At 43.3% G+C, this 15,977-nt stretch overlaps 1 protein-coding gene across 2 annotated transcripts in view; it reads left to right on the plus strand.

Moving 5' to 3' along the window:
- The window catches only part of LOC138514212 (transmembrane protein 53-like), a 319,429-nt gene extending 310,633 nt beyond the window's left edge, over positions 1-8,796 (plus strand). For both annotated transcript variants that reach the window (XM_069629557.1, XM_069629556.1), the window contains exon 3: positions 7,666-8,796. In XM_069629557.1, the coding sequence (XP_069485658.1) occupies positions 7,666-8,033 (368 nt within the window). In that variant the 3' untranslated portion in view covers positions 8,034-8,796. The remainder of the gene's footprint in view (positions 1-7,665) is intronic.
- The last annotated feature ends 7,181 nt before the right edge of the window (positions 8,797-15,977 follow it).

Consider the following 15,977-nt stretch of genomic DNA (forward strand, 5'->3'; position numbering starts at 1 on the left):
TCTTAAAGGCTCTCCTGGACATTTTGGGCTCTCTGGGCTCTCTCTGGAGCTCTCTGAGCCTCTCTGGGACACTCTGGAGCTCTCTGGCATTTCAGCAATGGTATTCAGACAGCAGGCAGGCAGGAGACAGAGTCAGGTTCATCAGGTTTTATTTTGCCAGGCTGACACACACAGCATCGTTGTCAAGTACACAAACCCCTGCTTCCTTTTATACTTTTCAGAGCAAAAGAGTCAAACCCCCTCCCTTTTCTAAACATGTCCAGGCAAAACTCACCACTGACTATACTCGCGCACCTGGCAAATATTTCTTATTTGTTTAAACCTTCAAATGGAAATGCATGTTGGCACCCATCCTTGGATTTTCCTGGCCGCATTACCCAAATATGGTCATGCAGCTGCGTTCCTTGGCGAGAAACTCAGACATAGGCTCATTATGTGTCTGGTTTCAGAATGCTTATCTGTTTTTTTCAGGGCACTGTGGCCTTGACTTTTTCAACTCCAGGACTGACTGATGCTACCATGCTCTGCATACCTTCTTCATTTAATGCATTGTTCGAATTAAAGGGATTGTCAGTTAAAGGCGTTGTCGATTACACAGATGGTAGAGTTCTTTTCTGTCTGGGTGTAGTAAAAAACTATCACTTTCCTACTCAATTTTTTTGTACCTTGCCTGCTTACTAAACCATGATAAAAGCATTTTTGACTTTATAAACATAACACCATTTAAAATACTAATGTCGTTTAAACCTATGAGTTCTATTTTCGCACATTTACAATATTAAATCCTTCCATATGAATTTCTCTGCCTAGCTTTAAGTGGGGGTGTGGGGCTGTCCCCTACTGCATACAGTTGCTGGTACCTCATCTTCATTATGGCACATCCATTAAACCTGTAACAGCTCTCCAGGCTTCAATGCTGCCTCCTCGGTCCCCTGATTCTCCCTCTGGTTGCATCATAGCTTTCAGCTTGCCAGAACCGCATGTGCCGTTGCTGGACAGGTCAGCGGATGGCAAAGACCATAGTCTGCTTTGCTGTTCAGTTAAAATATCGGGGGCGGCCCCAGCATAACGTCCTTCCAGTAGACATAAGCTGCTCTAGCCACTGTCCCGCTCAAATCTAGCATTTGTGAGCGCTTCTTCTTCTGAGTACTTTTGTCATTAGATGGGTTCAATATTACACAAAAGCACATTGTTTCGGAGTTGATCTTATGTTGATAAGATTTGGGTGTTATGGTCAGCTTACATAGTGGGATTTCACGGGGGTTGGCCTCCCAATTGTGTCCTTATCCCCAGGAGAGGAGTCACTCCCCATGAGGTCCTCCCACATGTTACCACCACTAGGGGGACTATTGGTTAGCGGTCTCACCTCCCTAAGCCTATGGGAAGAGATTCTCCCCTGGAGAGAAGTGATGTCATCTGAAGGATCGTCACAACAGGTCACCAGTGTCTGAGGGGTGAGCGCAAGGGGGAGGGATCAAATCCTTCCTCTTTGGGCTAATCCTCGAGGAGAAAAAGCCCTAGAACTGCCAGCAAGTGGTCGCTCGGCGAACAGCAAGCTGCCTGAGCCTCGGGGCCCTTCCGTGTCTGCTTCCATGCTCCTCAGCTCACTGAGCTCGCCTCTGCCGTTCAGAGGGGACAAGAGCGAGGGAAAGGAGAGAGAATCATCTCTGCTCCACTCCGGAGCTAACCCTCAAGGGAACAAAGCTGTGGGAAGAAACACTTTATATCGTACACTGGAATAAATATGAAGTACTTATTCGCTGCTCAAGCAGCGAAGAAAGAGGAAGAGATGAGGAAAGAGGAGCAGGTCTAGCCAGGACAAGACCCTGAATGGATGTCCTAGTCATTTTATTAAAGAAAGGACTACATTTATTCCCCTAGTTTCATAGGAAATTTAGTAGTTGAACGTTATTTGTTTGTTTAAGGCTTGCTGCTTGACTTAAATAAAGAAAGAGAAGCATATTGTTTGTCACCTGTCTTGTATTCAGTACATTTAGGGTGCTTTTCTAGATGATTCCTTCCATACGATCTAGATCCCTTTCTTTAGGGAGATTCGAGACCTCTAATCCATATAGGAGGGATGGCATGATGGCATGATTTTTTGTTTATAATAGTTCAGGGGAATAAAAGTATGCCTACAATACCTGGCTTTGATTTTATTAAGTTGAGCCACCAGTGCTGGCAATTTTCTTGAGCCATGTTGCGGTATCAAGTACATTGATGGTATTACTTATAGTTAATCCCAGGTATACGATTACATACTTGTATTTCCTCATCACCTATATACCGCTTTCCTCCCATCTTCCTCCTGGTGTTAGCTAGCGTCATGACTGCTATTTTTTTGGTGTTAATAGCTAGGACGTTAGATATTTTTTAATGTATTGGTGCAGTAAAATGTTAAGGTCCATGGCTGTGCATCAGAAAAAAGGTACAAAATAGTACACCTCCACTGTTTGGTACACATCAGAAAGGTAACTGAGGTGAAACTTATATAAAAGTTAAAGGGACACAGTGACATTGTAGCACTGGCATGTGCATCAATGTGACTATAAAGGGGATAAGCAAAGTGAGGCACATTCCAAGCACTGGTAGGCATAGTGACTGACCAGTGCACTCGAAACAAAACTAGAGGATCGGGTGAGTGAGACAAAAGGAGCCTCACTCGCCCCAAAATAACAAGGATCCAGAAAAAAGGCAGCTATGCTTGGGGACTCCATTGAAGTAAATTTAGGAAGGTTGCCAAAAGAAACACCTACCATTGCTTATTTTTAACTTTGTTTTGGGAATATTTATTTATTTATTTGAATTTTTAAAGCTCTCACACAGCCCAGGGGCTTGGAGGCACTGTTACAGAATGTTTTTTGTTGTTGTTGTCTTAATTGCATATTTATAACATGCTTAAATACCCTGAGGTTTCTAAGCACGGGCCCACGGATCGAACCTGTGTTGCTCCGTGTCGTCTTGCTTCCAAGGTGAGCACGTTGCCACTGAGCTATCCTCCCGGGACAATAGTGGTATCCATTTTTGAAACTGCAGTGAATTTGAGAGTTAATATGAAGTTTTAAATCTGAGCTTCAAATTTTGAGAAAATTACTTTACAATTCAGTTTCTTAGGTTGTTAGGAATACAAAAAAATGTTATAAGCGTTTCAAAAATATTGGAAGAAAAACACAAAATCCGTAACTGCTTTTCAGCACTCAGATAGTTTTTTTGCCTCACAGGGTTAGTTCACTCAAAATTGTTATTGTTCAAAAAAGATGGGCCATAATCAAAAATATATATAAAAATATATATTTTTTAACGTTCCTACTTATAATTGCCAGGACTTTTGTTTTAAGTCTTGCGTGCTTGCCCTGGATGGGGGAGCTCGGGAGAAGCAGGCAGAAAAAAAGGAAGGGATGGGGGCAGCATTCACCAGCAACACAGGGCAGGAGTCTGATGGCATTCTCTGCTCTCCAGCAGTAATAAGCAGAAGCTCCCAGTAGGGTTTTTTTGCTTGATTATTGCTGCGAGAGCAGATGAGCACAGGAGGCTCATTCATTTCCCAAAATGAATGCCTGCAAGTGCTTGAAATGTATGACTTTGAGCCTCATTTCCCAAAATGTGTACATAGGAACTTTAAAAAAAAAAGGGACATTCATAAGTTGGCGCTCCAGCCCCAGGGTATCTGGCATGTTCTAGTCAGCAAGATCTACCTCTGGGGAAATATAGTGGCACAAATATAACTTGAAATGCAAGCTATTAACCTCTTCCCAATATTATCAACCATTGTAGATGAAATGTCTATTATCGATGTGTCCTAATGCGCCTTTATACACACTCCCAAAAAAAGAGTTGCTGTTTCATGGGTATGTTTGTCTGACACCAGTGGGCTGAGGTAGTCAGAAGCAGCTCCTGGTGTACACCTAACTAGGTGCTTCCACGCATTCCAGGCCATGGGAGAATTAGGCTACAAGTGGGTAAATGAAATGGGGACATCTCAGATTGTCTATATATTTTATATATTATTTAAATATTATTCATTTGCCATGGGGTTTAGTGGGTACTAACAAGAGGTGGGTTTGGAGTGAGGAAAGAGACTGGCTATTGTGTTGGAAGACTGTGTGGGGTTGGGAGGAGTCTCCTCGTTTGTCCGTAAGGAGGGCTGGGACTTGGATTGAGCCATTACCTACTCGTAGGGCTGGACAATATGGACCAAAAGTTATATCGCAAGGTTTTTGGACTGAATGGTGATATACAATATAAATCTAGATCTGTTTATGTGGGTTAATTGCTCAGTTGTAAGCCACCAACTACATGTGAGATGTCACAAACACCTTTATAAGACATTGATAAAAATAAAGTGCTAATACAGAGTTCCTCTTCCTGTTTGAGAATACACACAGCTGTGTAAATATCAAAACGTAACTAGAAATTTGTAGTATATGTAATAATGGAAAGGTTTGAAAAGGGAGGCTACTGTAAGACCACAATAGAACGGGCCAATGATAAAGCCAAAGTGAAACAAATAGAAGATCTCCTACAGAACAAATAACCAGGGACGGACACCATGAACACTGTAAGATTCATCACTACATATCACATACAGATGACAAGAATGAGGAATATCTTGGATACCCACTGGAAATTTCTGAAACATGACCCAGATCTGACCACACATTTGAAAGATAAAGTACAAATGACATTTTGCAAACCAGCATCGATAAGATGCAAAATAGCATCTTCACATTTTTCAAGAAACCAGACAACATCTATGACGAAGCAATGGTCAACAGGGCCAATAGTGGGAATCTTCAAATGCAGTAAATGTGTAGATATGGGCTCAATACCAAACAATATATAAATCAAAGAACGAAGGAAATGATACCAATCAAAAAACACCTGACATGTGAGAGCCAATTTGCAGTATACATTATACAACGTGGTTGCAAAAAGAAATATGTAGGGTGTACCAAACACATGGCCAAAACACGTATTCTTTAGCATATCCGAGCAATAAACAACAAGGAGTCTATGTGTACCATGGCGAAACATTTCCAAGAGACCCACCAGGGAGACTTATCAACTTTGCAGTATTTTGTCATTGACACAATTGAGATCCACCCACGAGCAGGGGACCAGGAAAGAAAACTACGCCAACGAGAATCACAATATATTCTTGACCTCAATACAAAAGCCCCAAATGAACATAACGTGGATGAAGAGGGGTATACCTTCTGGGGGACTAACAACCCATCATGCCGCTGCTAGCAGAATTGATCCACATGGGACAGTGTCACAAAACACAACTGTATTATACCACAGACTTCCTTTTTCCTTTATCCTGGACATTGCATGTAGTACTGGCCCCTAATGATGTCATTTTATGACATGTAGAAGAAATAACAGCTCATTGAAATTCCTTTCTCAATTTGCCTTTGTAAGCAGGAAAGTTGACCCCTCATGCAGAAGACACTGGTCCAAAAAGTGTTGTAATGGTGTTAGGTGTTATATGTCAAAGGACCTTCACAACACAGCATTTTGTATTCTCCTTCACTTTGCTGCTACCATTGGCAAGTATGCCCTCGTTGCAAACCCTGTTTTTGTAACATGCAGTATTCTGGGCAGAATATTAACTGTACACCTGTGTAATATACATCACCACCAAGGCAACAATACAACCACATTGCCCAAGTGTTAGACAAATACTGTCAAGACATGCCCTCACATGATAACTCTGATCGTCTATTACAATGCGGTAGACAAGAATCAAAGGGTATTCAGACCACAACATTGTGGACATAGCACAGTGGCACCTTATTTAATATGTAAGCACTGCAACACTTAATAACCATTTATGCTGCTAGAACATAGATAGGCAACTATGCCAGTTCGAAAAAACAACTTCAAACCAGAATTTAGCACTGAAGCACTTTATGCAACTCGTAAACACTGCAATACTTTCGAACTATTAAGGTGGCTAGAACATAGATAGGTAATCATACCAGTCCATAAACCACGATATGATGGATCAGACGCGTAGGGCATCAAAACCATAACATTGTGGTCTCAAAACTATGACACCCTGCACACATACGCTAGCAGGGTCGGATTGGCCCCTTGGCCTTTCAGCCCGTGGCTGGGCCGAAATCGTCCCTGCGGAGTGGGGCCAGTTTCTGCCCATGCCTGGTCTGGTTTGGAAAAAAAAATAGTAAAAAGATATGTATTTTTGGATTTTTTTCTTTTTCAAAAATCCTTTTATCCTTCTTAGGTCGATAAATGAGTACCAACACAGGTTGGGTGATATTGTATGCATATTTGTTCTATAAAGAAAGAGCTTAAGCGTAAGTGCTATACAATAACATATTATCATTTGGCCTTGGACGTCTGCTTGGATTCACAGTAATTTAGTGTACTTGGGTACAATACTATTTGATGCCACTTCCTGTTTTGTCAAGGGGTGAAAGGTTGTGTTTCATCGCTTCCTGGGATGTCACTTTGGGGTGGGGGTCAAATGACACCACTTCCGGTGATGTCATCACAGGTCAAGGGTCGTGATGCGAGGGGTGTGCCACTTTTTTGAGGCGAGGGGTGGGCCACTTTTTTTTGGGTGACCGGGCCTATTTCTTGTCCCAGTCCGACCCTGTACGCCAGCAGTCTAGACTAAATAAAGCTGTGGAGACACAGATAGTTCTGTGACATCATTGTATAGTGCCACAGCACTCTGGCACCAGATGTTTTTTTATCTAGCATGACAGCACTTTACATACTCACAGTGGCCAATACAAATATATCTACACAGCAATAGTGTATAAGATACAGACAATAGAGGCCAATTACCAGACCAAGATGGCGCTCAAACCAGCATACCAACTACATAACAACACAGAGGTTCCCATTCACAAAAAAACTGAAGAGGGTCTAGTCTCAACACATACCACAGAGACAGTACATAACCAAGGTGCACACTTACACAGTCGACTCTGACGAAGCCTTGACGGCAAAACACGTTGGTTGACTCTCTGGAGTCCTCACTTCTGTCTGTCATCCATACTGCTGATTTTATAATATTTTCAGACTTTTTGCTGGATTTTATAAGAATGTATCAAATAAAGTGACAACCAACAAAATTCTTCCATTGGAGTCGCGGTAACCCTTTTGTTGCAAATAAACTCACTGGGATACCCGAATGTGGACGCGAAGGGAGGGATTACTGGGAGAGCAAAGGCAATACAGGGAGCTGTCCCTGTCCTTTCGGACCATATAATAATCTATATATATGTATATGTCAATTTTAACAATGTTGTCTCATCCTTTATCGATTTTGAAAATATATCAATATATCTCCAAAACGCAATATATCACCTGGCCCTACCACTATACGCACTCTGTTAAACAATTTCAAAAAGAATAGGATTGGGACGGAGAAGTGGCTGGATTAGCTGTGAGTTTTGGGAACTGAAGAGGTTCAAGTAATCATATGCAGTAGTGCCAGCCGGGAAGGTAAATGCATATAACCAAAAGCCCAACTTTCCTTCCCTCTAGGGATATTAAAGTCCTACTTGTCTCCAGTGTGTCTCAGAATGTAGACATTGAAGAACTAAAACTGATTCTGGTTGTCTGTGCTCAGTGTGACAAACTTGTCACTAGATGTGCTGTCATTGATTTGTTTTGTTTGTGTTCTAGGAGTGGCTAAAATGATTTCCTCATCACTGTTGGTGTCGCTTATCAAGAGAGCCATCATGCTGTACTTTCTCCTCCTGAAGAGATACACAGTCGATTACTACAATGCTGCCATTGATGTCTTTCGTCTGGGCCCACTGGACTGCCCCGCCCTCTTCTTCTACTGCGAGGATGACCCATTGAGCGATCACATAGTGATGGCTCAGATCATTGAAGAGTGGCGAGAGAAAGGGATCGACGTGGTAGGGAAGGGCTGGGTAAATTCTAAGCATGCTGGGCACCTGCGTAGGCATCCCCAGGAGTACCAGGACATCTTAAACAACTTCCTGCAGCAACAGCACCCTGTTGGCTACCTTAAATCAAAACTATAGTGTTAATTAGGCCCACTGGATAATCAACAAGCCCCAGAGCACGTGATCACCCAGAAAGTATCTTCAGGTGCAGAAACCACAGGTGCAGGAAGATGAAGATGTGCATTGTGTAAGGAGGTGTCACCTGCCAAGGTACAAGTGGTCAGAATGCAAATCCAGGTTCAGCAAACTCTGCCAGGCAACCAAGAAGGACGCTGCCCAAACACTTCATAAGTTCATGTCCAACAACATTGACACCTGGGAGTATACAATGGGTTGTCGTGGTGCCCTCCTTCAGTAAACCAACTCCTGACAGTGCAGCAGCTTGACTTGTAAACATTTCACTAGGCCTTAACACTGTAGTAGTTTATTAGCACTCCAGCACCTCCTCACAACAAACCAATACACTTGCATTAATGCACAATTGTAACATTATCTACCTCAGAAAAATGTAAGAACTGCTAGAACCTCGCCAGGGAGAGAACATTAAGGTGGACATAGGATTAACTGCTAGCATCTTCCCCAACCAAGCAATTGTTTCAATCTATGATAAAAACGAATGTTAGCCGGGGAGGAACTGGATTCATGCTTTACTAAGTGTGCTGAGTAGGCCGCTTGAGGATAACTCTTTCTCGATAAATTGTCAGTAGATTAAAGATATAAATAGGGCATCTAGAAAGTAATCACTGTTTAAAAAAGCGTTTCCACCTTTAAGAGTCTCTGTGGAATTTTCATCTTTTTAATCTTTAAAATGGAATAAAGGAATGCCATTTGCCAAACAAAACCACTAACTACCCTTTCTCTTGTGCCATTTCTGGATACTTGGGGGGGTGGTTGGAGTGATGTTTTGAGAGCACTACTCCCTTACATTGTGCAATTCCTTGGCTATGTCTGCCCCTTGTGGATCCATTCCTCTCTGCATAAACCACACAATTCTGTACACCCTGCGGTTACAAAGAAAATGATGTAAACGGAGAAATCGGCAGCATTGTGAACAGGGAGAACTAGCAATCACAATTTACAGTGACAGTGAATATTGTGAGCGGATTAGTTGTCCTACTGGGAAGATTTTGAAGGGAGTGGCCAAGATACCTGATACATTGTAATGGCCATGTGCTCCCATACAAAACTGCACTGGAACACCTACAGCTTTGGAAAATGTTTTGATTGGTAAATTCATGAATGACAGCAATTGAAAAACAATCCTGAAGGTGCATTTGACTATTAGAAACAATGTTCTATTGCTTGTTTTCCAATGCTTAACTTACCTTTTGCATCTGCCCGTAGTTATGAGCGTGTGGGCATCAAGGTTGTGGCCTCAGTCCTTACTAGTGCAGCTGGGATTTTGGGTCTCTTTATCTTAGAGTATGAAGAGGTTTTGGGAATGGGGATATGGGGACTTTTCTTGTGTCTCAGGTGAGGAGGCAACATCTACTTTTTGCACAGCGTTGATCCGAGATGGAAATCTGCAAGTGGTGTAGTGCTCGCGTTTTTAAAGTCATCCGCTTCTACCCCTTTCAATTTACATGACCCACAGGAATGTGTGTTCTGTGGGCACATTCTGGAATTGAACTTGGAATTCTGGAATTGAACTTGACCCACTTCATTAGAGTTGTATTGTCATGTTGGAAAATAGGGAGATTTATTGGCAGGCACATGTTTTATAATGGATGGCAGAGATGGGGGGGGAAGAATTGGTTACATTTCTAGATTTGGACAATTCAGAAGGGGTGATGACTGGAAAGTTTAGAATTGATCGTAAACCTCTCGCAATAGCTCTGGGCAACCCTCCAGACAATCGTTCTTGAGCCGGACAAGCCATTACAAAAAGGGGAAAGACCATCTGCAAATTAGGCTTTGTCCCATCCTAAAAGGGGCAGTCTAGCCTCAACTGCTAGGCTTGCTCACATTCCTTCAGTATGAGACCACAAGCAACACCACACATGTTTCGGCTTCATTGGGTGTCATCAGTGAGTCCCTATACCCAGCAGGCACGGAACCCGCGTCTGGGAATACCCGTCCCACTACACTTCCAGATCCCCTGACACCAGACCTTCATGTTTTTCGGAGGATAGAGCACATCAGGAATTTGCTGGTCTGTGATCATAGCTACAACTTTCTTTTCATCACCAAACTGACAAATCATCTGTTACTTGCAAAATCGGTGATCCCTTGAATAACACTAACCTGACATCAGAATGCAAAGGAGATGAAAGTAGAAACTCTTGGGTATTAAAGAGCTCTTGCGCCCCCTCACCAAGACCAAATCAGCAGCCCTAGACCTAAAAATCCTATTGGCGGTGCATACCAGTCTACGAAGAGAGGAAACCAATAAATAGAACTATAGCCAGTGCACACACTAAAAGATACACCTGACGTCCTATGGTAGAGAGCACAGCCAATCTGTCTAAAATCATTAACCTCTTATGCAACTAAGAGAACCTTGAATGGACCCTAGCAATCGTTGCCGTCTCCTTTCCTTTTCAATGCATGAATTGCTTCAATCTAATAAGCTTCTGCAAACTAACACTCAAAATGTAGTATGATGACACACACATCCAGCACACAGGAAAAAGTGAACTAATCTAATGCCTGGTACACGTTCATTGACAAACACTAGAATATGTTCCCAAAGGGCTCTTAAAAAGGATGTCACCCTGTTAAGAAATCTCCAAGGTCTGCCAATTACTTCTCGATTATCTTCTGTTTCCATCACTCTCCTCTCCCCCATCCCCCACATCATTACTTTATCCTCACTTGCTCCTTTTCCCCCAAAAAGCCCCCTGCCTATCCCTTCTATACACATGTGAATCTTTATGGACTACAATCTAGGACCTACCTTGCACCCAGAACCTTCTTCCACTGCCTCCTCTTTAACTTCTCTTGTCCCCGTTTTCTTCCCCATCGGCTTCAAATAACTACTGTTATCCATCTTGCAAAAAAACTCTCTGCTGCACAAAGAAATCCAGCCACCTAACAACCTCCCTCCATTCTGCCACACTACCCTACAATCCTGCAATGTGTGGTATTAAACCGCATCACCAACTCACTGGAGGTGCGTGTGCTGAGCAATGTCTTCCCCCTAACCCCTTCAATCTAGATTATGCAGCTGAAACTCAAGAAAATGGCACTGCCCCTTGTCTCCCTCTGTCTGATTAATATGCATCACACGAAACACTCCTCAATTCTCATCCTTCCTAATGGCTCTGTAATCTTCCCACACTGTTGACTGCCATCCTTGTCTCCTCCACTCTCTGTCGGCTGCCTGCAGGGACCTGCCCTTGTCTGGCTCGGCTGCTGCTCGTCAGACCGATCCTCCTCTAATGGCGCACAGGCAAATGTTCAGGTGGCAAACACACATGGTGTTAGGAGGCAGACTTTTCCATCGCAAAAGTCCATAGGCTTGGGCATGTCCAACGTCGCCTTGATGTATAGCATAATTTAACAGCTCACGGGTCCAAAAGCAAATCGAAAGTATGGTTGTCTGCCAGCCTTGCTTCCAACAGGCTCACGCCAGCACATTTGTTAAATGGTCACATTATTACAATTAATGAAGTACCATGGAAATGATTCCTGCAGTTCTAGAATGCCATATAACTGAGCTGTTCACTCTTTCGCCCACATTCTGTCCCCTGTTGCATCATATCTCTCACCTGTATCTGATCCTGCTGGCATGAATTCTGATGAGCAACGTGCCTGCCATTTTATTTCCTAAAATCAAGCCAATGCTTCCAGCAAGAATAGGGCCTGGCCGGTGTGCGCGTGGTTGATACTCTGTGCCAGCTGCCTGCTCAGGTGGTGTGTTCAGATCAGTGACATGAGCAGCACCTTCCATATAGAGGATGTCTGCCATCCTGCGCCCTGATGCCAAGACAGCCTACATGATAACAACGCGTCTATTCACTTACAGGTGTTGCTAGCAACAAAACATGCTTGGATTACTAAAATTGTGATTTTTTTCAAATTAAAATATTATTTAACTTGTCCAGAAACATGCCACCTGGAAATGAGAACTACACATTTACTCTTGCATATATATTTAATGCCTAATGTCCCAAAATAGGAAGAAAGGGCAGTTGTATTTTAATTGCTGTATCCTGGTGACATGCTCCTCTGTTTAGGATGAAAAAAGTTCCGGTAGACAATTGGCTAATGGAACAACTAGAAACCATTGACGGCTAGATTCTAAGCAACTGTCTTCAGGTCTCTAGACTGTGATAGAAACAGTCACCACTGGACTGGATTTCAGTTATGCAACTGACCTTTTGCTTTCAGGGACCACTGGCGCCCCCATAATAGCAAGACTTTACACTGCAGTGCTTGAACCCAAAAACTGACACCGTGCAGAGTCTGTGCAGTTCATCTTAAAGTGTGTTGGGCACTGTCAGCCGTTCTGCTGACACTTGTGTGATGTGTTGTGGTTGAGTTCACTGTGCAGTGGGCAGCAGTGATTGTGGAGCTGCGGACAGCGCCCAACAGCCCTCATCACTTTATCAAGGTATTGCTGTGTTGTATATTAGACTTTTAGATAATTGTGCACAAGGAGAGTTACCTATGCCAGTACTGCATCACATTCTTTAAGACCAATAGTTCACTAATAGTTAACTAATGACATTTAAGCACAAGTAGTTGCCTTAGTTTACCTCCGTATTTTCCTGTTCATGTCTACAAAATGTTTACTTTGGAACAATATCTGGATCACCCATTGCTCTCCCCTTTGTTGTATCTGCAACAGAGACAGAATGTGGTTTTCAAGAGTTTCGAAAATGTGGTTCTCCAAAAGTCAGAGACTAGTAAAATATCTACCGGGCCTCCCGCCCATCCCCCCCCCCTCCAACCCCAGTCCAGAAGCAGACCCTAAAAAACAGATGCCTCTTGAGACTTTAAAATGTCTTGGTTTAACGAGTGTTCCTGTCTATGGAATACCTAACTAAAGCCGAATATTGATTGTGAAATGGCACTAAAGCTGCCCACTGGTTTCAGGGAAAACTGACTTTGTTTTTGGAACTGACATTTAACACTAGAGATTGGAAAGCACTTTCATGCCATTGACTGTGTAGTTGTAAAGTGTACTGCAACATGTACTGCTGAAGAACTGCTATTTGTAGAAGTTTGCAGTCAGAATGTGCCGAACTACCTCAAAAAGATACTCCAACGCATGCAGAACATAGCAGTGAGAGTATTGCTCAGGCTCTAAACGAGGAACACATAACTCCTGGTACTTTCACTGGCTACAGTTCAAAAATGCAATTTAAAGCACTCTGCATCACCCACTGAGCTGTTCAGGGCTGTGTATCATAATTAATGTGTGCAAACTTTGTCCAGCACCAGCCAAGAAGGATCCTAAGATCCAGCCACAGTATTCTCTAGGGACCAACACTACAGTAGAGACACGTGGAGGACTCTTTCTCCAACAAGGTTGGCAATCTCTGGGTCATGCTACCAATGAAATACACACAGCCCAGGAGCACCTTTTAGTCAGGAGGAAAATGCTGAAGACCTGGCTCCCTCATCAACCAAGAATTCACCCAGCAACAGGAAGCCCACTGGCATTTCAGAGCAACCAAAAACTCTGACCAGAAACAAGAGAGCTGCTACCACCCTGGAACAGCTACTGTTGTTCAAGTGCAGGTCCTACTGCTCCTCCACTCCTTAAGCCCAGCACTTCAGTGGCATGCCGTACTGGCCGCAGACTGCCACTATGCAACTCTCACAACAATATAACCTTTGCTCATGGCTGCCAAATGCATACACGACTTCACACACACAACAGCGCATGCCAACCAATGTCTGCATTACCTTACACTCAGGCCACATGCCCCAGGTCCTGACTGGGACCTGGGGACCTGAAGAATGTTGACAAAGAAACCTCATGCACTCTTATGTGTCACTTCAGACTCTGCTAACCCTAGCCATTAACCACTCACATTTCTACATGCAAGCGTGACACACCCAAACCAGCTAAGCCACTCCCACAAACCTTCCTAATAGCCCTCGCACCAGACTGCAAACACAACACTGCACCTCTACAGCCAACGTACATACCATAGCCCATGCCCAATACATCATTGCACTATGGGCACACAGACTATCCTTTCTGGATGCAAACTGCTCAATACTCGTCAACACCTAGAATACACACACGGATCGCTGGGCAGTCTGCATGCGTCAACACTATAGCAAAGTAACCTGGCATATTTCCACTCATCCCGACTAACCAACTCCCACCCACTCTTTTGGAGAGGCAAGAGTGCCTGGAGACCATGCAAAGGGCAGTGGTTCGTGGTGTATCCTTATGAGATAACAGACAGGCCGAAAAGTAAACCGTGCTTTGGGGACAGATGGTGCCACTATGTGGGTTGTGCTCTCTCAATTAGCTTGGTCAACCCGTGATGGAAAGGCTTGCATGCTATGCCAGAATTGGGGATATTAACTAGATGAATGTCTGTCTCGCCACTGAAAACGATTACGAGCTAGTGCAAATGACATGGAAAACATACCATTGAATTCCTAAAATTAAAGGCGAGTAGAAATCGATTTGCACTGAGTTCCACTAGGGCACGGTCAGTCCTACACTGTTCTGACGCCTTGTGTACTCCAGTCCTCCGAATCAGTAGTCGGCAGCACATCCTATGATATGATATTTATAACTCGCTTAATACCCAGAGGTTTCTAAGCGCAGACCCGGGAATCGAACCTGTGTTGCCTTGTGTCGTCTTGCTTCTAAGGCGAGCACGTTGCTGCTGAGCTATCCTCCCGGGACGATGCAGCACCTCGCCAGCTGTTCAGAAAATGCTGACATTAAAGGGAATGCAGAGCATGTTCAAGAAATGGAAAATATCATTTGTAGGGTTATATTATTATTCTGCAGTGACAAAACAGTCTTGCATTCCAAAAAGAGCATCCTTATTCTCCCACAAGCTGTTAGCGCATTTGGGAATTGACGGTATAAAACATGAAGGAAAAGCCTGGAAGAAAATTGGAGAAAAAAATCTTTCTGGATTCCCAGCCAGAGCAAAACCCCACAATCTGCTTGGCAGGCAGAGGTAGCTGGGTGCACCAGTAATTATCTGACTGTTAGGTTTCAAAACGTTTAAAGTGAAAAGACACAGCATTTGCGACATTTAAAAAAAGACTTTCATAAACAGTACGGTTAAGGAATTTGAAAAGCGTTCTGGGCACAAAATGAGTCATTCTGTCAATATTAACGGTCACACAAACATTCAGAGATTATTTTCAATGATCTGCACTGACGCACAGACTGATGATCCGACCGACTTTGGTAGTGACTTGCTGGAGCTTCTAGTTCATCCCTTTTCGACAAAACAGAATGCAGTCTTGATGCAGCGCAGCCGGCATGAATAACCCTCAAACACCTGGCCATTAATAACATAGATAAAGTGAGGGCTCTGCTAACAAAAGACCCATTTTACAATGGACATGAGATTATGCTTTCCCCCCCTCCACCCCAACATGAGCTGCAGAGTGTGAGGATGTTTTGCACAACAGCACATTAAGTACACGTTTCCCTTTTCACTTTGTGTTGACTGTAGAAGAGCTTCTAAGCATTATTAGAGAGGGCACTTCCATGAAAGATTTTTATCCTGAACTTTCTGTCAAGTGATGGCTTTCTTGAAAACAAATAAAACTGGCGAAGGCCAAGTGGTTGGCTGACATTTTGACACTGGGCAATGATAATTGTTAAAATAGTTAGCCCTAAATCAGCTTCACAGAATAGCCATTGCTTGGCATGTAATGTGCTGTGGTCTAAAGCACTTGGTATACTTAATCTCCCTGGGAAATGTAATTCATTGCTGTGTTAAAGTGTACACGTTAGTTTGCTACTGCTGTGTCCTGGGCACCACAAGGTCATCAAGGTACCTGCAAATCAAACTGGAAAACAGCCTGGAGAGTCATAGTTAAAGTAAGCTGGAAGGCGACCAATGTGATTACATTATTAAGTTT

Source organism: Ambystoma mexicanum, chromosome 12, assembly GCF_040938575.1.
Source record: "Ambystoma mexicanum isolate Mex_15411 chromosome 12, UKY_AmexF1_1, whole genome shotgun sequence".
NCBI classification, from domain to species: Eukaryota; Metazoa; Chordata; class Amphibia; order Caudata; family Ambystomatidae; genus Ambystoma; species Ambystoma mexicanum.